The sequence below is a fragment of the Macaca nemestrina genome, chromosome 6 (assembly GCF_043159975.1).
Source record: "Macaca nemestrina isolate mMacNem1 chromosome 6, mMacNem.hap1, whole genome shotgun sequence".
NCBI lineage: Eukaryota > Metazoa > Chordata > Mammalia > Primates > Cercopithecidae > Macaca > Macaca nemestrina.
The window spans coordinates 2,180,946-2,205,914 of NC_092130.1; the positions used below are offsets into that span (position 1 = coordinate 2,180,946).

General features: G+C 48.7%; 1 protein-coding gene across 2 annotated transcripts in view; it reads right to left on the reverse strand.

Moving 5' to 3' along the window:
* The window catches only part of LOC105484009 (RUN and FYVE domain containing 1), a 66,673-nt gene that overhangs the window by 12,049 nt on the left and 29,655 nt on the right, over nt 1–24,969 (reverse strand). For both annotated transcript variants that reach the window (XM_071098006.1, XM_071098007.1), the window contains 6 exons: nt 21,229–21,298; nt 17,499–17,600; nt 15,103–15,219; nt 13,200–13,367; nt 3,365–3,462; nt 998–1,117 (listed from right to left, as the gene is read on the reverse strand). In XM_071098006.1, the coding sequence (XP_070954107.1) occupies nt 998–1,117; nt 3,365–3,462; nt 13,200–13,367; nt 15,103–15,219; nt 17,499–17,600; nt 21,229–21,298 (675 nt within the window). The remainder of the gene's footprint in view (nt 1–997; nt 1,118–3,364; nt 3,463–13,199; nt 13,368–15,102; nt 15,220–17,498; nt 17,601–21,228; nt 21,299–24,969) is intronic.

Here is a 24,969-nt window from a genome sequence, read left to right on the forward strand (position 1 = left end):
GAGTGAGCCCCGGCCTGAACCTGACTCCTCCCCTGTGCCCGCTGAGTGGCCCTGGGGGCCCTGCTGGACCCCTGGAGTCTGCTCTCTCCCTGTGGGAATAAACATGTCTCTTCTCTCTCTTCTCCCAACATCAGGCTTTTAATCTGCCACATACACTATCTCAAAACATCTACAGGCCATGCACGGCGGCTCACACCTGTAATCCCAGCACTTTGGGAGGCCGAGACGGGCGGATCACGAGGTCAGGAGATCAAGACCATCCTGGCTAACACAGTGAAACCCCGTCTCTACTAAAAATACAAAAACTTAGCCGGGCGAGGTGGCAGGCGCCTGTAGTCCCAGCTACTCGGGAGGCTGAGGCAGGAGAATGGCGTAAACCCGGGAGGCGGAGCTTGCAGTGAGCTGAGATCCGGCCACTGCACTCCAGCCTGGGTGACAGAGCCAGACTCCGTCTCAAAAAAAAAAAAAAAAAAACTAGCCGGGCGAGGTGGCGGGGGCCTGTCGTCCCAGCTACTCAGGAGGCTGAGGCAGGAGAATGGCGTGAACCCCGGAGGTGGAGCTTGCAGTGAGCTGAGATCTGGCCACTGCACTCCAGCCTGGGTGACAGAACGAGACCCCGTCTCAAAAAAAAAAAAAAAAAAAAAAAAAAATTAAAAAAAAAAATCTGTAGACGAACTGTGCACAAAATCATATGAAGCTTCCGTCAGCAAAGGGTAGGTGAAAGGTGGCTTTCTGCTCAACACTGACACACGGTTGTTTCTTTTTAGAAAGGGTGGTTAAGGGTGATAAAGGCTGTGACCTGGGACCATGGTCTGAGCGTGGCCAGACCTTCTGGGGGTGAGCTGGACCACGTGAGTCGTCCTGTGGGGAGGGAGCTCCCTAGGGGTAACATACGAACGCTGCAGGGGTGAGTGCTGAAGCAGGACACTACTTGCCCCCAGTTCTTCCCAGTCCCTCCTGAGCCACACCCAGCCCAGGCTCCCTGCAGGGCCCCTACCATTGCTCGTGCAGCTGGGAGAGCTGCCGCTGCAGGGCGCTGATCCTCCCACCCAGCTCCTGCTGCAGCTTGTGGCTCCGCTCCTCGGCCCCCTGCCTCGCCCGCTCCGAGTGCTGCAACCTGGATGCGACACCAGCAAGAGCACAAATGAAGCAAATCTTTGTAAGGAAAGGATGACTTTTGCTGGCTGAAATTCTTTCTTAAAATTAACACACAGTAAAATTAGCTCTTGTGAGTTTTAACACATGGAGAGTCAGCTCCACCACACTCAGGAACAGGACAGTCCCACCACTCCCAAAACCCCCCAGTGCTGCCATCCGGAGCCACACAATCTCCCCACCTCAGCCCCTGGCAGCCACTCATCTGTTCTGCAACAATATGGCTTTGGCTTTTTGAGAATGTAATCTAAATGTGATTATACGTTATATAACCTTGAGACTGGCTTTTTCTCAGAATAATGTCGCTGAGGTCAATCCAAGTTTCTGTGTATGTCAGTGGTTCATTCCTTTTGTTTCCTCTCTGAACATTCGCAAAGGGCAGTGGTTCATTCCTTTGTACGGCTGAGCTGTATCTCACTGCACAGATTACCACTTTCTTTATCCATTCACCCAATGCAGAACACTGGGACTGCTTCTAGTTTTTGGAAGTTATGAACAGAGCTGCTATAAACATATGTACTGGTTTTGGTGTAGACGTAAGTTTCATTTCTATTTGGATTACATGGTAAGAGGACGTTTAGCTTCTTGAGAAACTGTTTTCCTAAGTGGTTGCACCATTTTGCATTCCTACCAATAACGTATGAGAGATCCATTAACTCTGTGTCCTCATCAGCACTTGGTGTTGTCATTAAAGAAACTGTAGCTGGCCAGGCGCGGTGGCTCACGCCTGTAATCCCAGCACTTTGGGAGGCCAGGGCGGGCAGATCACCTGAGGTCGGGAGTTCGAGACCAGCCTGATCAACATGGAGAAACCCATCTCTACAAAAATACAAAATTAGCTGGGCGTGGTGGCACATGCCTGTAATCCCAGCTACTCGGGAGGCTGAGGCAGGAGAATCTCTTGAACCTGGGAGGTAGAGACTGCGGTGAGCTGAGATCGTGCCACTGCACTCCAGCCTGGGTGACAAGAGCGAAACTCTGGCTCAAAAAAATTAAACACACACACACAAAACAAAAAAAGAAACCACAGCTGTCCTAACAGATGTGTGGTGGGATGGCGCCACTCATTTCTCTGATGGCCCATGGTCTGAATATCATCTCGTGTACTTTTCTGCTGTCCAGATGTTCTCTGTGATGAAGTATCTGTTCAAGTCTTTTGCCCCCCAATTTTTTTTGGTTTGTTTTGAGATGAAATTTCTTTCTTGTTGCCCTGGCTGGAGTGCAATGGCATGATCTTGGCTCACTGCAACCTCTGCCTCCCAGGTTCAAGCGATTCTTCTGCCATAGCGTGCCAAGCAGCTGGGATTACAGGCATGCACCACTACACCCAGCAAATGTTTGTATTTTTAGTGGAGACGGGGTTTCACCATGTTGGCCAGGCTGGTCTTGAACGCCTGGCCTCAGGCAATCCACCCGCCTCGGCCTCCCAAAGTGCTGGGATTACAGGTGTGAGCCACTGTGCCAAGCTTGTGCCCATTTTTCAATTGGATTGACTGTTTACTGCTGAGCTTTGAGAGTTTTTTTTTTTTTTTTGAGATGGAGTCTTGCTCTGTCACCCAGGCTGGAGTGCAGTGGCGTGATCTCGGCTCACTGCAACCTCCCCCTCCCAGGTTCAAGCGATTCTCCTGCCTCAGCCTCCCGAGTAGCTGGAACTACAGGTGCCCATCACCACACCTGGCTAATTTTTTGTATTTTTAGTAGAGACGGGGTTTAACTGTGTTAGCCAGGATGGTCTCAATCTCCTGACCTTGTAATCTGCCTGCCTCGGCCTCCCAAAGTGCTAGGATTACAGGCATGAGCCACTGTGCCTGGCTTTTTTTTTTTTTTTTTGGAGACAGAGTCTCTTCCTGTTGGCCAGGCTGGAGTGCAATGGCACGATCTCAGCTCATTGCAACCTCTGCCTCCTGGGTTCAAGCAATTCTCTTGCCTCAGCCTCCCAAGAAGCTGGGATTACAAGCGTACGCCACCACGCCTGGCTAATTTTTTGTATTTTTAGTAGAGACAGGGTTTCACCATGTTGGCCAGCCTGGTCTTGAACTCCTGACCTCAGGTGATACACCGGCCTCAGCCTCCCAAAGTGTTGGGATTACAGGCGTGAGCCACCGCGCCCAGCCCCTGCCCTGCACTTTGGAGAGGAACTCTGAATAAGTTCCAGGCCCAGGGAATGCTTGGCACCTTCCAGAGAGTATCTGCAGGCAGAAGTGATTACCTTTCTTCCATTTGTTTCATGCTGGACATAACTTGGTTGGTTTTTCCTTCAAAGGATGTGATGGCTTCATTCTTCTGCTGCAAACTGCTCTCTGCATTCTACAAAAGCAAAGGAGGGGTTCATACTCTGCCTGTCCCGCATCCTTGCGCCTGCTCAGGATTACAAACGGGGCTTATTTGTTAACCTAGTACCTTTGTGGCACTTTCAACAGTATTCTGCTAATCGCTGCTCTTCCCCACACCCCTGGAAGACAAACGGACTCGAGGCTCTCAGTTTTGTCAGCAGAAGGAAAGGTAGAGAGGGAGGTCCTGGAGTCTTTGCTCATTTTTGACAGCATATTCCAGAGTCGGGTCAGGCTCAGTGTTCCCCAGCTGTCCCCACGTGCCAGGCACATCCACTGGTTCATCTGAGCCCTGAAGGTTCTCAAGGAAGATGCTCTCACCCCACTTTTCCCACCGAGAAACTCAGAGGAAAGCGACTGATGAAGGTTAAGAGCAAATGAGGGGTGGAACTGGGTTCACACCCACATCTGTGTGATTTTCTCTAAGTACAGCTTTTAGCCATGACAGACACAGAGTGGCCAGGAGCGGGCACTGTGTGTTCCTGTGTGTTTACAAGAGACACCCCAGGCCGGGCGCGGTGGCTCAAGCCTGTAATCCCAGCACTTTGGGAGGCCGAGACGGGCGGATCACGAGGTCAGGAGATAGAGACCATCCTGGCTAACACAGTGAAACCCCGTCTCTACTAAAAATACAAGAAAATTAGCCGGGCGAGGTGGCGGGCGCCTGTAGTCCCAGCTACTCGGGAGGCTGACGCAGAAGAATGGCGTGAACTCGGGGGGGGCGGAGCTTGCAGTGAGCCGAGATCGCGCCACTGCACTCCAGCCTGGGGCACAGAGCAAGACTCCGTCTCAAAAAAAAAAAAAACAAACAAGAGACACCCTTAAAAAGCCAGAAGACAGGCCGGACACGGTGGCTCACGCCTGTAATCCCAGCACTTTGGGAGGCCAAGGCGGGCGGATCACCTGAGGTCAGGAGTTCGAGACCAGCCTGGCCAGCATCGTGAAGCCCCATCTCTACTAAAAATACAAAATGTAGCTAGGCATGGTGGCAGATGCCTATAATCCCAGCTACTCCGGAGGCTGAGGCAGAATTGCTTGAGCCCAGGAGACGGAGGTTGCAGTGAGCCTAGATTGTGCCACTGCACTCCAGCCTGGCCAACAGCGTGAGACTCTGTCTCAAAGAAAAAAAAAAAGCAAAAAAAGAGCCTGAAGACAAAAGTCCTAATAAATTCATGAAAAATAACATACGGAGGCTGGGCACATGTGGCTCACGCCTGTAATCTCAGCACTTTGGGAGGCCAGGCGGGCAGATCATGAGGTCAGGAGATCGAGACCATCCTGGCTAACATGGTGAAACTCTGTCTCTACTAAAAATACAAAAAAATTAGCCAGGCGTAGTGGCAGGCGCCTGTAGTCCCAGCTACTCAGGAGGCTGAGGCAGGAGAATGGCATGAACCCAGGAGGCAGAGCTTGCAGTGAGCCGAGATCGCGCCACTGCACTCCAGCCTGGGCGACAGAGCAAGACTCCGTCTCAAAAAAAACCAACCAACCAAACAAACAAAAAAAACCATAAAGACTGTATTCTCTGATCTTAATGTAATAAAATCAGACATTAATAACAAAAGAACAGCTAGAAACACCTCGTATCTGGAAACTAAATAGCATATTACTAGAAACGATTGAGCTAAAAAAAGAGAAATTATGGGCTGGGCGCAGTGGCCCACACCTGTAATCCCAGCACTTTGGGAGGCCAAGGCAGGTGGATCACGAGGTCAGGAGATCGAGACCATCCTGATCAACATGATGAAACTCCATCTCTACTAAAAATACAAAAATTAGCTGGGTGTGGTGGTGGCGGGCGCCTGTAGTCCCAGCTACTCAGGAGGCTGAGGCAGGAGAATCGCCTGAACCCGGGAGGCAGAGGTTTCAGTGAGCCAAGATTGCGCCACTGCACTCCAGCCTGGGTGACAGAGAGTCCGTCTCAAAAAAAAAAGGGAAATTATGAAATACTTAGAGCTAAAAGACAATGCAAACACCATATGATACTTCACTGCACTGAACATGGCACTGAGTCTAGGAAACACCATAATTTCATACACCACTGAGAAAGGAAAAAGCTGCTGATTGAAACAGGATGTACCATCTTGACTAAAAGCTGCATCTCAATTTCCGAGATGCTAAAATGGGGAGAATGGGCTTCTGCAATGATGAAATACTTCAGTCACAATTTGGAAGACGCAGCTAAACTAGTTCTTGTGGGCAATTTTCAACTTTAAAGAAAATTTTTAAGGAAACGGCGACAAAACTAATGCAGTAAGTGTGCATTTCAGAAGCTGCAAATGAGCTACAGAGCAAACCCAAATAAAGCAAGTAGAACACAAAGGTGAGGGTGAGCTGTTCCAGTCACACTACTGACACCAGCTATGTGGGTTTTCCACACCAACCAATTCTGACACTAACTGGACGTCCTACAATTCAATTCGGATACTACTGTAACTACTCAGGGTCAGTGTAGACTCCACAGTTAGGAAGGGCTCAGTCCCACAAGACTGGCCCCCTGAGCCACCAGCTGGGAGCCCTAGATGGCCACTGTATTTCTGACCAGGCAGCTGTACACTGGGGCTTCCCATGAGCCCCTCCTCGGCTTTGCTAGAATGGCTCACAGAGCTCAGGAAGGCACTTGACTTACAATTACTGGTTTATTATAAAGGAATGGTCAAATGGAAGAGACGCACAGGGTAAGGGATGGGGGAAGGGGTGCAGAGCTTCCGCACCCTCTTTGGATATACCACCCTCCCAGCACCTTGCTGGGCTCGTCAGGCCAGCAGCTCTCCGAACCCTGTGGTTTGGGGTTTTTAGGGAGGTCTCATTATGGAGTCACGACTGATGAAATCATTGATCACTGGTGATTAGCTCAATCTTCAGTCCGTCACCCCTACCTCCTGGGGTGGGGCTGAAAAGTTCTAGGTCTGTAATCATGCTTTGTCTTTCAGGGGACCATGACTATCCTAACATTACCCAGAAGCCCCAGCTACCAGCTGTCAGCATACAAAAGACAGTCTTTCACTCTAGAGCATCCAAGGGTTTAGGAAGCTGCGTACCAGGAACCAGGGGCAGAGACCAAACATATATTTCTTGTTATGCCACAGTAGAAATCAATTAAGTATGGAACAACAGTAAAGCATATTAGAATAGGCCAGGCGCTGTGGCTCACGCCTGTAATCCCAGCACTTTGGGAGGGCAAGGCGAGTGGATCACCTGAGGTCAGGAGTTCAAGACTAGCCTGGCCAACATGGTGAAACCCCATCTCCACTAAAATACAAAAAGTGGCTGGGTGTGGTGGTGCACACCTGTAATCCCACCTACTCGGGAGGCTGAGGCAGGAGAATTGCTTGAACCTGGGGGTTGGAGGTTGCAGTGAGCTGAGGTCATGCCACTGCACTCTAGCCTGGGTGACAGAGCAAGACTGTCTCAAAAAAAAAAAAAAAACCCAAAAAAACAAAAACAAAATCAAAAACAAAAAAAATTAGGATAAAAAAGTTGTTTTTTCGGGAAGTTTTTGTTTGTTTGGTTTTTGAGACGGAGTCTCACTCTATCGCCTAGGCTGGAGTGCAGTGGTGCGATCTCGGCTGACTGTAACCTCCACCTCCCAGGTTCAAGCAATTCTCCTGCCTCAGCCTCCCGAGTAGCTGGGCTTACAGACATGCACCACCATGTCCGGCTAATTTTCGTATTTTTAGTAGAGATGGGGTTTCACCATGTTGGCCAGGCTGGTCTCGAACTCCTGAGCTCGTGATCTGCCAGCCTTGGCCTCCCAAAGTATTGGGATTATAGGCATGAGCCACCGCGCCTGGCCGGGAAGATTATTAAAAGAGACATACCTTTGGTAAGACTCAATAAGGAAGAAAGGCAGAAAATGCAACTAAAAATGCTGAATGAAAGAGATTTCAAAATTTTGTAAAAGAATATTACAGTCTGGGCTCGGAGGCTCATGCCTGTAATCTCAGCACTTTGAGAGGACAAGGTGGGAGAATCGCTTGAGCTCAGGAGTTTGAGACCAGCCTGGGCAACATGGTGAGACTCCAGTCTCTATTCAAAAAAAGGCTGGGCACGGTGGCTCATGTCTGCAATCCCAGCACTATGGGAGACCAAGGAGGGCAGATCACCTGAGCTCAGGAGTTCGAGACCAGCCTGGGCAACACAGTGACACTCCAGTCTCTATTGGAAAAAAAAAAAAGGCTGGGAGTGGTGGCTCATGTCTATAATCCCAGCACTATGGGAGACTGAGGAGGGCAGATCACCTGAGCTCAGGAGTTAGAGACCAGCCTGGCTAACACAGTGAAACCCCATCTCTACCAAAAATACAAAAATTAGCTGGGCATGGTGGTGTATGTCTGTAATCCTAGCTACTCAGGAGGCTGAGGCACGAGAATCGCTTGAACCTGGGAGGCGGAGGTTGCAGTGAGCCCAGATCACACCATTGCACTCTAGCCTGGGAGACAAGAGTGAAACTCTGTCTCAAAGAAAAAAAAGAGATTATGACTGACTCAACCATCTGCATTGGAAGCCCAATGGGGAAAAAGGGTTTGAAGTGAAAACAAGATGATACGATCATAGCAGTACCAGAGGTCTCTTGGTGTGTGGTGCTTCCCAAATGAAAACGCACCATATTGGGCCAGGTGTGGCAGCTCACACCTGCTATCACAGTACTTTGGGAGGCTGAGGCAGGCAGACTGCTTGAGCCCTGGAGTTCAAGATCAGCCCGGGAAACATGGCCAAATCCTGTCTCCACCAAAAATACAAAAATTAGCCGGGCGTGGTGGCACGTGCCTATGGTCCCAGCTACATGGGAGGCTGAAGCAGAACTGCTTGAACCCGGGAGGCAGAGGTTACAGTGACTTGAGATCCCACCACTGTACTCCAGCCTGGCGACAAAGCCAGACCCTGTCTCAAAATAAATAAATAAATAAAAAATAAAAAATAAAAAATAAAACTGACCATATGCGGCACTGACTTGGGAGGCAGGGGTGGGTGTTGTCAAAGTAGATACTGGCAGCTGGAAAGCTGGTGATCCCTGTTAGCTATGGCAAAGCGCTGGGTACAGCTGTCACTTGCCTAAGCTTGGCAAACAGCACCGGCCAGCAGTGCCAGAACGCATAGAAAGAGCTGCAGGAGTCAGTCTAGTGCACGTTGGCTATCCTGCTGTCTGAACAAGGCGCTGTGAGGAAGGGCCGTGCGCAGGTGGAAGTCAGCTGGCTGGTGCAGAAAGACGCACAGGAATAAAGAGGCCAAAGGTAGGGACTTCACAGAACCAGAAACGTCAACTGCTTTTGGACCCTAAAATAGACAAGACTAAGAATAGCAACGAAGGCGCTACAGAACAGCCCTGCAGCGAAGATCAGATCAAAGGTGCTTCTCTCACACCTAAATCTGTTGTTTCAGATGATTGGTCATTAAAGTGACAGAGGGAGGAGAAAGGAAGAGACATACATACACAGACATACACAGACACACACAGACACACACAGACACACACACCCAAAGAAGCAAAAGCAGTAAGGCAGGAACAAGAACTGAGTTGAGTTCAGGGAGGAACTCTGGTCGCTGACACACAGACCAAGGGGAAATGAACTGAAAAGAGACTGCGACTGAGGCAACTGCCTTGTCAAAGACATCAAGTCTGATCTGAAAAACACCTGTGACCGATCCCCACTACAACCGCCAGGCTGGCCAAGAGATACCTGGAAGAAGCTGCTCGAAAAAGCTGCGCAGGCTCTGAGGAGGGCATGCTCTGAGCCCCCCTTCAGATGTGGCCATAGATGACGGCGGACCTCTGAGGGGCTGTGGGGTCAGCTGATCAAGAAATTCCTTCAAAGGCAGAACCAGTGTGGCCAGGCATGCTAAGAAAAGGGGCCGGCGACTGCTGTGTGTCTCCCTTTTCCACACGGGCACTTCCCCTATGTGTGTCTTGTTTCTCCTCCACCGTTTCATGCTGGGGGTGACAGGCTAACGTGAGGAAGATGCTGGCCTTCTGGGCCACAGGTCCCGTGGCCTGCTGGAGAGGGCCACACATCAGCCAGGGACTGCAGACTTGAAGAGGATGCAGGGTCCAGCCGGGATGTCACGGCAGTTCCCGTGGGCCAACTCTGGCAGAGACGAAGATCCGTCTACCAACATCACTCCTCCCCTTCAGTGGGCTTGTAGCTCCGGAAAAAAGGAGCTCCCAGGTCCCCCTCAGACCCACGTGGGCCACTGGTGACAACCCCTTCCTACGGAACTGACTGGACGCCTGTGTGCAACTTCTGTCTCACTGCCTGAGAGGAGGTCCCGGCTCTGGACTTTGGTTTTTCCACCACCTTGCAATGGCAGGAATGGTGACAACCAGAGTGGCCTGGAGAGCTGGGGCCCCGAATGACTGCGGGGAACAAAACTGCTAGACTGAAATGCCCATCTTGCAACCATTACATAACAGAAATACAAATTCCCATATAAATTCCCATATACATAACACACCCATATATATATGTGTGTGTGTGCGTATGTATGTGTTTTTCTTTTTTCATCGCCTTCAAGAATAGAATCAAATTCCCATACTTTTAAGTCACTCTATTTTGGGGTCTGCTAAATTCTCACAGCAGATTAGTTTCCCCTAACGAACACATATTTACATTATGTCTATTTACTAACCAACATCAGAAGAAAACATTAAAAAATTAAAATAGATGGCCAGGCGCGGCGACTCGTGCCTGAAATCCTGGCACTTTGGGAGGCTGAGGTGGGCAGATCACGAGGTCAGGAGATTGAGACTAGCCTGGCCAACGCAGTGAAATCGCGTCTCTACTAAAAATACAAAAATTTGGCTGGGCGTGGTGGCTCGAGCCTGTAATCCCAGCACTTTGGGAGGCCGAGACGGGAGGATCACGAGGTCAGGAGATCGAGACCATCTTGGCTAACACGGTGAAACCCTGTCTCTACTAAAAAATACAAAAAACTAGCCAGGCAAGGTGGCGGGCACCTGTAGTCCCAGCTACTCGGGAGGCTGAGGTAGGAGAATGGCATAAACCCGGGAGGCAGAGCGTGCAGTGAGCTGAGATCCAGCCACTGCACTCCAGCCTGGGCGACAGAGTGAGACTCCGTCTCAAGGAAAAAAAATTAAAAAAAAAAAAACAAAAATTAGCTGGGCGTGGTGTTGCGTGCCTGTGCTCCTAGCTACTCAGGAGGCTGAGGCAGGAGAATCGCTTGAACCTGGGACGCGGAGGTTGCAGTGAGCCGAGATCGCGCCACTGCACTCCAGCCTGGGTGACAGAGTGAGACTCCATCTTAGAAAAAAAAAAAAAAAAGATGATTTATCAGGAGGCTGAAACTATTTTCTTCCTATTTTTTCCTTCCTTTTTTTTCTTTTGAGATGGAGTCTTGCTCTGTCACCAGGCTGAAGTGTAAGTAGCATAGTCTCGGCTCACTGCAACCTCTGACTCCCCGGTTCAAGTGATTCCCCCACCTTGGCCTCCTGAGTAGCTGGGATTACAGGCACACGCCACCACACCCAGCTAATTTTTTTGTATTTTTAATAGAGACGGGGTTTCACCATGTTGGCCAGGATGGTCTCGATCTCCTGACCTTGTGATCTGCCTGCCTCGGCCTCCCAAAGTGCTGAGATTACAGGCGTGAGCCACCGTGCCCAGCCTTTCTTCCTTCCTTTAATTTTTTTTTTTGTAATGACTGCGGAAGAGATGCAAATTCTTCCTTTCTTCTTTTGTTTTACTTCAATTGTTATTGTTACTATTATAATCGTAATTTTTTTTTTTTTTTTTTTTTTTTTTTTTTTGAGACGGAGTCTCGCTCTGTCGCCCAGGCTGGAGTGCAGTGGCCGGATCTCAGCTCACTGCAAGCTCCGCCTTCCGGGTTCACGCCATTCTCCTGCCTCAGCCTCCCGAGTAGCTGGGACTACAGGCGCCCGCCACCTCGCCCGGCTAGTTTTTTTGTATTTTGTAGTAGAGACGGGGTTTCACCGTGTTAGCCAGGATGGTCTCGATCTCCTGACCTCGTGATCCGCCCGTCTCGGCCTCCCAAAGTGCTGGGATTACAGGCTTGAGCCACCGCGCCCGGCGTAATTTTTTTTTTTTTAGCCAGAGTCTCGCTCTGTCCCCCAGGCTGTCCCCCAGTGGCACGCTCTGTCCCCCAGTGGCACGAGCCACAACCTCCACCTCCCAGGTTCAAGGGATTCTCCTGCCTCAGCCTCCCGAGTAGCTGGGATTACAGGCCTGCACCACCACGCCTGGCTAATTTTGTATTTTTAGTAGAGATGGGGTTTTCCATGTTGGTCAGGCTGGTCTCAAACTCCCGACCTCAGGCGATCCGCCCGCCTGGCCTCCCAAAGTGCTGGGATTACAGGCGTGAGCCACCGTGACCGGCTGATTAATAGTTTTAAAAAGACAGGAAAAAATAACAGTTTATTATTGCTGTCTCATACTATCTGTGACACAGATGTTACAGGAAGTAAGAGTGAAGCTATATCCATGGAAAATGAAATGGGACTGTTTTGGCAAGAAAATAGGAACCAAAATGTCAAAAGTTTTGAGAAAGATGTAGAATGGTCCCCTTCTGAGGAGCTTCTGAGGAATAAAAGCTTTCTAATTTTTAGATACTGTTTTTCTTTTCCTTTTTTTTTTTTTTTTTGAGATGGAATCTCGCTCTGTCACCCAGGCTAGAGTGCAGTGGCGTGACCTCGGCTCACTGCAACCTCCGTCTCCCAGGTTTAAGGGATTCTCCTGCCTCAGCCTCACAAGTAGCTGGGATTACAGGCGCCTGCCACCACCCCCAGCTAATTTTTTGTATTTTTAGTAGAGATGGGATTTCACTATGTTGACCAGACTGGTCTCGAACACCTGATCTCGTGATCTGCCTGCCTTGGCCTCCCAAAGTGCTGGGATTACAGGCGTGAGCCACCACGCCCGGCCGATGCTGTTTTTCAAACTCTGGCATGATTGGTTCTGTCTGGGACAGTTCCCCTGGACCACCGTGAAATGACACAGGAGAGGCAACCAGCTACCTATGTGGCCCAGAACACTCAGAAACATTATCTTAACGGCAAGTTTGAAAAGCCAATACTAAATAACTTTTTTTTTGAGTCGGAGTCTTGCTCTGTCACCCAGGCTGGAAGTGCAATGGCATGATTTCGGCTCACTGCAACCTCTGTCTCCTGGGTTCAAGCAATTCTCCTGCCTCAGCGTTCTGAGTATCTGGGATTAGAGGCACCCGCCACAATGCCTGGCTAATTTTTGTACTTTTAGTAGAGACAGGGTTTCACCATGTTGGCCAGGCTGGTCTCGAACTCCTGACATCGTGATCTGCCCGCCTCGGCCTCCCAAAGTGCTGGCATTACAGGCGTGAGCCACCGTGCCCGGCCCTAAATGACATCTTTAATTCACTCCTCCATGCTTGGTGTAAACAGTAAATCGTTGAAATAGAAGGAAACAGACAGTGGAGAGACAGCGAAGGTGGATGGACAAAGTTTGGGTTTGGGTTAAAAAGACCCACGTCTCCCCTTATGAGCTGTCACCAGGGGCATGTGATTTAGTGACTTGGCTCTGCCTTGTCACTTACATTTCCCCCCATTTCTCAGGGACTGCCATGAGGATCGAAATCATAATAGGAGCAGGTCTGACACATACGCGGGGCTCTACGTGTCTTCTCGCTCATTCTGTAACAAGAATGACACAAGACTGACGAGCAGCAGAAACCAGGATGTGCTAGGCACACAAAGCCAACTCCCACCTGAGCTTTGTGAAACATCTGTAAATTAATCGCTTTGACTTCTTCCAGCTGCTGGCGGAGGGCAACTAGTGTGTCCTGCTTCTCGTGGGTGTCCTTCTCCAGTAACTTCATTGCAATTTCCATTTCGGTTTTCATTCCAATTTGTAACTCCAGTTCTTTTTCCAGTTCCTTAAAAGGATATTTACAAGGAAAATGTTATTAAAATAGATCACAGAAATGTATTTAACTGGGGTTGAATCTCAAGTAGTGCTTAAAATACAAACTGAAGCCTGGGTGTGGCTCATGGTTGTAATCCTCAGCACTTTGGGAGGCTGAGGCGGGAGGATCGTTTGAGGCCAGGAATTCGAGACCAGCCTGGCCAGTATGGTGAAACCCCGTCTCTACTAAAAATACAAAAATTAGCTGGGTGTGGTGGTGTGCACCTGTAATCCCAGCTACTCAGGAGGCTGAGGCAGGAGGATTGCTTGAATCCGGGAGGCGGAGATTGCAGTGAGCCGAGATCACACCACCATCGTACTCCAGCCTGGGTGACAGGGTGAGATCGTCTTAAAGAAAAAAACCAAACCAAACCAAAACAAACAAACAAGGTGAGAGTAGGTTAGGGAGACTGAAAAGAGTCTGTCTGAGCAGGATTAGATGCTGTTTCCCCTGTTCCTCACTGTACGGTTAAAGCTGGCTCCACATCAAGTCAACAGAAAGCTGGTCAGTGGCAGGATGAGCCTAGGTTCCAGCAACCATGTTTTCCATACCCACAGATCAGAATGCATGTTCTCAAAGAATATCTGTCTCGTCTGAGTGCTGGAAGGGATCTGATAGTGCAATGTTAGAATTTCTAGAATGATTTGCTAGTTTATAGCAACGAAAGTGCAACCATTTTGAAATGGTTCCGTCCTGACCCAGGACATGTCTCTTTGCATTCATGCAAAAAAGCAAAGAAATAAAGCAGGCACAAGAACAGCGTTTACAAGTAACCTGGTCACTGATGCACAGGCTGAGTGGAAATAAATAGGGCAGAGGTTATGACTGAGAGAACTGTATTGTCAAATAAACCATCAATCTGGTCTCATAGCAATCCCTGTAAAAGATTCATAAAATGGCTGGGCGCAGTGGCTCACACCTGTAATTCCAGCACTTTGGGAGGCCGAGGCAGGAGTTCAAGACCAGCCTGACCAAGATGGTGAAACCCCATTTCTACTAAAAATACAAAAAATTGGCCGGGCATGGTGGCTCAGGCCCGTAATCGCAGCACTTTGGGAGGCTGAGGCAGGAGGATCACAAAGCCAGGAGATGGAGAACATCTTGGCCAACATGGTGAAACCCCGTTACTACTAAAAATACAAATATTAGCCAGGCGTGGTAGCATGTGCCTGTAGTCCCAGCCACTCTGGAGGCCGAGGCAGGAGAATTGCTTGAACCTGGGAGGTGGAGGTTGCAGTGAGCCGAGATCGCGCCACTGCACTCTAACGTGGGCGAAAAGAGTGAAATTCTGTCTCAAAAAAAAAAACCAAACACCAAAAAATTAGTTGGGCGTGGTGGTAGGCGCCTGCAATCCCAGCTACTCGGGAGGCTGAGGCAGAGAACTGCGTGAACCTAGGAGGCAGAGGTTGCAGTGGGCCGAGATTGTGCCACTGTACTCCAGCCTGGGAGACACAGTGAGACTCCGTCTTGAAAACAAACAAACAAACAAACAAACAAAAATAAAGATTTATAAAATGGGAAAATATATAAGTGACAATGCACAACTGAGTTGTAACCATAGACTTAAAATAACTTTTTTTTAAATGAACAGCTTCTGACTTTCCATGAGCATCAGGATGGTTAAGCATGCCTGTGAGAAGTGTTGACAGAATTAACTTAGAGGGCTACTGGGAAACTCTAAAGACACTCAGTCTTGCACACTCACCAACCGGACTTTCTTCTCCTCTTTTAGCTGCTTCCACACATCACTATACATTTCATCCAGACCTTGTCGAGTTTGCTTGTAAGTGTCCAGCTCAACTTTGGTATCCTGTTTTGTTATCTGTATCAAACAAGGACACCAAAAGAGGAATTGTTTGCTTGTGGAAAGCAAGCTAATTATGAAGTACTTAAAAATATACCACAATTGTAAAAAATGTAAAGTAATTTTTATTTTTTAAGCAAGATAGAAAAAGGTAAAAATTTGGCCCGGCGCAGTGGCTCACGCCTGTAATCCTAGCACTGTGGGAGGCCGAGGTGGGCAGGTCACGAGCTCAGGAGATTGAGACCATCCTGGCTAACACAGTGAAACCCCGTCTCTACTAAAACTACAAAAAATTAGCATGGCATGGTAGTGGGTGCCTGCAGTCTCAGCTACTTGGGAGGCTGAGGCAGGAGAATGGCGTGAACCCGGGAGGCAGAGCTTGCAGTGAGCTGAGATTGTGCCACTGCATTCCAGACTGGGTGACAGAGTGAGACTCCTTCTCAAAAAAAAAAGAATGAGAGTTAAGTCCATAGATATTTGAAAAGTTAAGTTCATAGGCTGGGTGTGGTGGCTCATGCCTGTAATCCCAGCACTTTGGGAGGCTGAGGCGGGAGGATCATTTGAGGTCAGGAGTTTGACACAAGCCTGGCCAACATGGTGAAACCCCGTCTCTACTAAAAATATAAAAATTAGCTGGGCATGGTGACATGCACCTATAATTCCAGCTACTTGGGAGGCTGAGGCAGGAAAATCGCTTGAATCCGGGAGGTGGAGGTTGCAGTGAGCTGAGACTGCACCACTGCATTCCAGCCTGGGTGACAGAGAGCAAGACTCTGTTTCCAAAAAAAAAGAGTGACTTTCATAAAGCAATTTAAATTCAGTTTTCTTTAAAACAGAACAAGACTTGGCCAGGTACAGTGGCTCATGCCTGTAATCCCAGCACTTTGGGAGGCCGAAGTGGGTGGATCATGAGGTCAGGAGATTGAGACCATCCTGGCTAACACGGTGAAACCCCGTCTCCACTAAAAATACCAAAAAAATTAGCTGGGCGTGGTGGCGGGCGCCTTTAGTTCCAGCTACTTGGGAGGCTGAGGCAGGAGAATGGCGTGAACCCGGGAGGCGGAGCTTGCAGTGAGCCGAGATCGCGCCACTTACTCCAGCCTGGGCAACAGAGCGAGACTCCGTCTCAAGAAAACAGCAGCAACAACAACAAAAAGTGGAACAAGACTTCATTAGCAGGAAAAGCCCTCATTCAGCCCATCATCCAGTACTTATGAACATGTTTTTAGCACTGAGTGAATTTATAAGTGAATCAGATATGGTCTTTTTTTTTTTTTTTTTTTTTTTTTTTGAGACGGAGTCTCGCTCTGTCGCCGGGGCTGGAGCGCAGTGGCCGGATCTCAGCTCACTGCAAGCTCCGCCTCCCGGGTTTACGCCATTCTCCTGCCTCAGCCTCCTGTGTAGCTGGGACTACAGGCGCCCGCCACCTCGCCCGGCTAGTTTTTTGTATTTTTTTAGTAGAGACGGGGTTTCACCGTGTTCGCCAGGATGGTCTCGATCTCCTGACCTCGTGATCCGCCCATCTCGGCCTCCCAAAGTGCTGGGATTACAGGCTTGAGCCACCGCGCCCGGCCGGTCTTTTTTTTTTTTGAGATGGAGTCTCGCTCTGTCGCCCAGGCTGGAGTGCAGTGGCGCGATCTCGGCTCACTGCAAGCTCCGACTCCCGGGTTCACACCATTCTCCTGCCTCAGCCTCCCGGGTAGCTGGGACTACAGGTGCCCGCCACCACACTTGGCTACTTTTTGTATTTTTAGTAGAGACGGGGTTTCACTGTGTTAGCCAGGATGGTCTCGATCTCCTGACCTCGTGATTCGCCCGCCTCGGCCTCCCAAAGTGCTGGGATTACAGGCGTGAGCCACCACGCCCGGCCCAGGTGTGGTTTCTACCCTTAAGTCATCATGTGACACAGCTGCAAGCCAACAATCCTACAAAACGTCAAATGGACTCTACCACGGAAGGGCACAAAGAGCAACGGGAATGAGGGAGGATGGCCCATGCCCGCCCACGGCCCCCGGGATGACATCATGGAGGACATGGCAGGTGAGTGGATGCTGAAGAACGAGTAGGAACTTTGGCATGCAAAGGCCCACAGGCCAGGCAGGGAGTCCCCATCCAAGTGATCCAGGTGGTCTTAAGAGTGATGTGGGCAGGGAGGGTGGTGAGAGGCACTTTGTGACATCAAGCAAGGCACCTTTGCATTCTGAAGACGGACTTGTTCTTAAGCTATGAGCTTGAGATTGACAACGGGTGTGTCTGAGGAAGGAACACGCTGCCCAGCTGTAAGGTCAATTTCTCACCTCTACACTCTTTTCACTTCTCTCTCGAATTAATTCATTTTGTTCTCTTAACTGTTGCTGTTCTTCTTGAAGTGAACAAATTCGGTCTGTTGCAGCTGAAAGCTGATTAAGGAAAATTTTTACAGTTCTTAACATCAAAATTCATCTTATTGTTCAAATTTAAAACATTAATTTGGCATCTTCACAGTTGACAATGTTCACAGGTTTGATATTTTATTTCCTTGTTTTCAACAGGCAATAATACATGGTTCCAAATTCCAAAGACATGAAAACGTATGTAGTAAAATCTCTCCCCCGCCCTTGCCCCAGCCATCTCTGCCCGCTCCAGATTTTCTCCCTCTACAAAAATGATAGCATACTGCTTAATGTGGACAAAGATTTACAGACACAAAAAATTAGAAACAGCCTGAATGTTCACTATTAGGGAAATAGTTAAATCATAGCGGAAGCATAAAACAAATATGTAGTCAATAAAATGTTTACAAAAGCTTTTAATCACTTGAGAACATACTTAAGATATAATACTAATGGGAAAAAAGGTCATATGGTATGCTCTCACCTGTATTTTAAAAAAAATCAACTAGGTTAAAAATGCTTAAGAAAAGATGGAGTGGCCAGGTACAGTGGCTCACACCTATAATTCCAGCACTTTGGCAGGCTGAGGCTTGAATCCAGGAGTTCGAGACCAGCCTGGGCAACATGGTGAAACCCCATCTCTACAAAAACCACAAAAATCAGCCAGGCGTGATGTCTCATGCCTGTAATCCCAGCTACATAGGAGGCTGAGGTGGGAGGATGGCTTGAGCCCAGGAGGCAGAGGTTGTAGTGAGCTGAGATCGTGCCACTGCACTCCAGCCTGGGTGACGGACAGAGCCAGAGCCTGTCTCAAAAAAGAAAAAAGAAAAGATGGGAACAACACATATCAAATAATAAAATGGTAAGAATAGCTGTCACTTAGTGAAGGGGTTACGGGCTTTTGTCCTGACTCTTCTTTCTTTCCAGTTTTTCAGGCTAATGATCAGTAAAAGTGTATTTCAATCACTAGAGGGAGGATTAAAGAATTTGCAGGGAGGAATAAAAAACAAATCATTGGAGATATGCCCGAGAGGACCTCTTCTTCCCCTGGAAGGACTTCTCACGGCTGAGGGAAAAGCATAGAGAAGCAGGATGCTGTCAGGGACCTGCCTAAGGAGAGGCTGTCTCAAGAGGCAAGGCAGATGAGTAAACACAGAAACCAGCCCCTCCTCATTCCAGCCTCATCACACAGCTTGCAGAGAGGAAGGTGCAGCTGGGGAGAAAGAAGCAAGATCTCCGTCCTTGGTGCTTGGCTGGCTTTCGGCATCATTCGCTAGTGGAGGGACTCGAAGCACTAACTCCTCACCTTCTCTGTCAACAGTGTCTAAAACTCCTGAGAATTACTCTCCACTTAGACTCAGAACCCAGCCTGGGGTTTCTACACATAACTGCTGTGCCCAAAAAAACAAACATCAAGGCTTCAAAGGGCGTGTTAGTTGCTCAAAGGAGAGAAGCAGGCAAAAACCATAAGCTAATTCCCATTCTACTCTCTGGAGATGCAGAGAGCACACCCTGAAGAGGGCGATGCTTTTCACTAAGCACATTTCTTTGTTTTGTAATTGAGACAGGGTGTTACTCTGTCTCACTGCAGCCTCTAACTCCTAGGCTCAAGGGATCCTCTCAGCTCAGCCTCCCGAGTAGCTGGGAGTACAGGTGTGTGTCACCACAGCTAATTTTTAAATTTTTTGTAGAGACAGAGTGTTGCCACGTTGCCCAGGCTGATCTCAAACTCCTGGGCTCAAGCAAGTCTTCTACCTTGGCCTCCCAAAGAGCTGGGATTTACAGGCATGAGCCACCACACCTGGCTGAAGCACATTTTCTATTACAATCATTTGCCTTTAAAGAAAACATAACCTGGCCGGGCGCGGTGGCTCACGCCTGTAATCCCAGCACTTTGGGAGGCCGAGGCAGGCAGATCACAAGGTCAGGAGATTGAGACCATCCTGGCTAACACAGTGAAACACCGTCTCTAATAAAAATACAAAAAAAAAAAAAAAAATTAGCTGAATGTGGTGGCGGGCGTCTGTAATCCCAGCTACTCAGGAGGCTGAGGCAGAATAATGTGAACCCGGGAGGCAGAGCTTGCAGTGAGCAGAGATCACGTCACTACTGTACTCCAGCCTGGGCAACAGAGCAAGACTCTGTCTCAAAAAAGGAGAAAAAAAAAAAGAAAAAAAAGAAAACATAACCGAAGCTGGGCTCAGCGACTTACGTCTGTAATCCCAGCACTTTGGGAGGCCAAGGTGGGGGGTCACTTTAGCCTAGGAGTTTGAGACCAGCCTCGGCAACAAAGTGAGATCCTGTCTCTACAAAAAGTTAAAAAATGAGCTGGGTGTTGGTGGTGTGCACCTGTAGTGCCAGCTACTGGGAGGTTGAGGCAGGAGGGTCTCTTGAGCCCAGGAGTCCGAGGTTGCAGTAAGCGATGACTGCACCACTGCACTCCGGCCTGGGTGACAGGGTGAGACCCTGTCTGAAAAGCGGAAAACCCCACATAACTCTGTTTGGTTTCAAAAGCTGAATCGGACCTTCACCAAAGCACGCCACCTTGACTGAGAAGTAGTGAATCTGCTTGTCCTAAAATCAAACAAGCGTTGCCCTAAGCACATTACAAGATATTAGTCTTAATCTTTGCAACAGTACTGTAAAGTACGTATTATTACCTAACTTGGGGTGAGAAAACTGAGCTCAACAACCGACCTACCTAGCCTGAGGCTCGAAGGCCTGCCTACCAAGATGACTGTGCAGCCTCCAATCCTAAGTTCCATGAAGTTTCCCCCATGACACCCCCATCTAAGACGCTGTCTCGAATTTCCTTCTCCTCACACCAATCTGAGCTCCTTTCCTGAAAGGCTTTCAGGGCTGGCGCCTCAGGAGGGAGCAGTCGGCTTTAGGGAGCCTTACATGGGGTCCCTCGTTACAGAGGTGGGCTCTGAGGCTCTCCTTTCTGCTGTAACCCACCTCCATGCCGTGGAGGCGTTCCTTCTCAAGCCCCTCTCAGAGCCCTCGTCCTTCTAGGTGGGAGGCCTGGGCAGCCGGACACTGCTACCTGTGGGGAGCCTCAGAAGGGCTGAGCACCCCCCTCCTGCTAACAGGAGACAAGATGTGTCCACCAAGCAGACTGCCGGGCAGCTGGCAGCAAGCTCTCTTCCTCGGCTCAGCCCTCCTTTGTCCTGTCCTTTCATTCTCTCTTCCTAGTGAGAAAGCAGAGAAAGACCGCACTGTGGGGAGGCTGGTTGCATGCTCCTGAGGCCAAAGCAGAAGGGGTGGGCGAGGACACTTATTCCTTATGACAGAGTCTGTGCTTTCTGGGGCAGCAGGGAGGCACACGGCATCATAGGAAGGGAAGAAGAAGAGGAAGACATGGCTCTTCCGCCACAGAAGCTGGGCTTTTCCAAAGAGCAATTTCCTTCTATGGGATGACTTTGAGGTGATAAAATCTAAGTCACTTAGAACTGGCTTGTGATCAGCTGCAGTGTCTCACTGGGAGCCTCGGACAGGGCAGAACACAGACATTCCCCTGTCCTATGTGGGGCAACTGGAGGTCAGCAAGCCCCTTCCTACCAGCAAGAAGCTCTGCTTCCACAGACCGACTAGACCATTTCTCTAACCTTGGGCCATTCTGTTTTGTCTAAAAATTTCAATAAAACTTACAAACCTCTTCTTGAAGCTTTGAATTAGTCTTTTCCAAGCCATCTATCTTGGTTTGAAGATCCCCAACTGTGCAGCTGTAGAAAATAACAATATTAGGTAAACATAAACTTATAAAAGCTGACTGTTTTCTCAAACTGGAAACAGTTAAGAGAGATTCCTAGATTTCCTGTATGAAATGGAAAAGCAAAGGGTCTCCAATTAACTCAGAGAAGATGAGAATTCTAAATATACATTTGCGACATACTTTTCAATAAGTTTTATCCCTAAAATTTAATCTTTCTTGGCTGGGCACGCTGACTCACGCCTGTAATCCCAGCACTTTGGGAGGCCAAGACGGGTGGATCACGAGGTCAGGAGATCGAGACCATCCTGGCTAACATGGTGAAACCCCGTCTCTACTAAAAATACAAAAAAATTAGCCGGGCGAGGTGGCGGGCACCTGTAGTCCCAGCTACTTGGGAGGCTGAGGCAGGAGAATAGCATGAACCCAGGAGGCGGAGCTTGCAGTGAGCTGAGATTTCACCACTGCACCCCAGCCTGGGTGACAGAGCGAGACTGTCTCAAAAAAAAAAAAAAAAAAAAAGAAAAAAGAAAAAAAGAAAAATTTAATCTTTTTTTTTTTGAGGCGAAGTCTCACTCTGTCACCCAGGATAGGGTGCAGTGGAATGATCTTGGCTCACTGCAACCTCTGCCTCCCGGGTTCAAGCGATTCTCCAGCCTCAGCGTCCTGAATAGCCTAGACTACAGGTGTGTGCCACTGCACCCGGCTAATTTTTTTGTATTTTTAGTAGAGACGAGGTTTCACCATGTTGGCCAGGCTAGTCTCGAACTCCTAACCTCAGGTGAGGCTGCACACCTTGGCCTTCGAAAGTGCTCGGATTACAGGCATGAACCACTGTGACCAGCCTATTTTTTCTTTTAGTCATCTGGAAAGAGAATTTTTTTCTCCCAACACAAAAGGTGATAGAAACCAAAATATGTTGGCATTCATATACCTAAAGTAAAATTCATTAACATGGTATTAGTGTTTTTGGGTAGAAGGATCCAAGGTGTTATTTTTGTTTATTTGTTTTGTTTTTTGTTTTTTTTGAGAGTCTCGCTCTGTCGCCCAGGCTGGAGTGCAGTGGTGTGATCTCTGCTCACTGCAAGCTCTGCCTCCCGGGTTCATGCCATTCTCCTTCCTCAGCCTCCTGAGTAGTTGGGACTACAGGCACCCGCCACCATGCCCGGCTAATTTTTTGTGTTTTCACTAGAGACGGGGTTTCACCGTGTTAGGCAGGATGGTCTCGATCTCCTGACCTCGTGATCCACCCGCCTTGGCCTCCCAAAGTGCAGGGATCACAGGCGTGAGCCACCGCACCCGGCCCCAACGTGTTTTTAAATCCCTTTTACACCTTCCCCATTCAAAAAATACTCTTTAATAATATGTACTACTTTTTTTTGTTCTTTGTTTTTGAAACAGGGTCTTGCTCTGTTGCCCAGGCTGGAGTGCAGTGGTGTGATCGTGGCTCACTGCAGCCTCGACCTCCAAGGCTCATGATCCTCCCGCCTTGGCCTCTCACCTTGCCACCAGGCCCAGCTAATATTTGTATTTTTTTTTTTTTGTAGAGGTGGGGTTTCACTATGTTGCCCAGGCTGATCTTGAACTCCTGGGCTCAGGTGATCTTCCTCCCGCCCCAGCCTCCCAACCTGCTGAGATTACAGGTGTGAGCTTCCACACCTGGCCTCTAAGCACTTTAAATGCATCAACTCATTTAATCTTCCCCACAATTCAATGAGGTAGATCCTATTGTCAGCCTATCTTACAGACAAGGCAGCCATAATTTTATATAAAAGAAATCACTCAAGTTCACATATCTACAAAGGGGTGCTGGCTTCTGAACCCAGGGAATCTGGCTCTAGAGCCTGCACTTCTGGGCAACAGGCCATGCTGCCAAACACCAGTCCCTGTTGCCAGTGAGTGGGGCACAAAGAAATAAACTTGGCAAGGCTGATGAACCAAGGCTTAGGAACCAGGGGGCAAATATAAAAATACAAAGACACAAAATGAAAAAGGGAAAAAAACCAAAAGATACAGAGGGAGTGAAAAGTTTTAAGAGTATACAATTGTCAATTCTGTGCCAACTTGATAGTTCAGAAAATACCCCCAAATTTTATATTTTTCTTAAAAATATAAATGACCGTCCGGGCACGGTGGCTCACACCTGTAATCCCAGCACTTTGGGAAGCTGAGGTGGGCGGATCACGAGGTCAGGAGATCTAGACCATCCTGGCAAACACGGTGAAAGCCCATCTCTACTAAAAATACAAAAAATTAGCTGAGTGCGGTATCAGGTGCCTGAGTCCCAGCTACTCGGGAGGCTGAGGCAGGAGAATGGCGTGAACCCGGGAGGCGGAGCTTGCAGTGAGCCGAGATCGTGCCACTGCACTCCAGCCTGGGTGACAGAGCGAGACTCCATCTAAAAAAAAAATTTTATATATATATATATATATATAATTTTTTAAAAAATATATTTTATATATTTATATATTTTTTTGATGAACTAACAACTAAGTAAAAACTGAAAAGCTAGCAATATATTGCCTCAAAAACGCTTTGAGCTTCATAAATTCTTTTTTTTTTTTTTGAGATGGAGTCTCACTCTGTCACCCAGGATGGAGTGCAGTGGTGCAATCTCGGCTCACTACAACCTCTGCCTCCCAGGTTCAAGTGATTCTCCTGCCTCAGCCTCGAGTAGCTGGGACTACTGGTGCCCACCACCATGCCTGGCTAATTTTTGTATTTTTAGTAGAGATGGCCACCATGTTGGCCAGGTTGATCTTGAACTCCTGACCTCAGGTGATTCGCCTGCCTTGGCCTCCCAAAGTGCTGGGATTACAATCGCCTGGCTGCTTCATATTCGCAAGGGACAAATAATGCCCATGATCTAGAAGCCAGCTGTTCACAGGCATGAGGAAAAGCTCACTAATTCATTTTGCAACACTATATACCCCTGACATGAGGGCAGAGAAAGAAAACTATGAAATTCCCAGCAAGTCAGGTTACATTTTTTTTTTTATTTGAGATGGAGTTTCGCTCTTGTTGCCTAGGCTGAATGCAATGGTGCAGTCTCAGCTCACCGCAACCTCCGTCTCCTGGGTTCAAGTGATTCTCCTGCCTCAGCCTCCTGAGTAACTAGGATTACAGGCGTGTGCTACCACGCCTGCCTAATTTTGTATTTTTAGTAGAGATGGGGTTTCTCCATGTTGGTCTCGGCCTCCCAAAGTGTTGGGATTACAGGTGTAAGCCACCGCACCCAGCCAGGTTACATATGAAAAGGATAATTGAATTATTAAAACTATATCCTGGCTGGGCAAGGTGGCTCATGCCTATAACCCAGCAGTTGGGAGGCTAACCAGGGAGGATCGCTTGAGGCCAAGAGTTTGAGACCACCTTGGGCAACAAAGTGAGACCCTGTCTCTACAAAAAATACAAAAAATCAGCCAGGTGTAGTGGTGCATGCCTATGGTTCCTGCTACTTGGGAGGTTGAGGTGGGCAAATCATCTGAGCCCCGGGAGGTGGAGGCTGCAGCGAGCCATGATTATACTACTGCACTCCAGCCTGGGTGACAGAGTAAGATCTTGTCTCAAAAAATCCTAATAAAAATATGATCAATCCCAGCACTTTGGGAGGCCGAGGCGGGCGGATTATGAGGTCAGGAGATCGAGACCATCCTGGCTAACACGGTGAAACCCCGTCTCTAC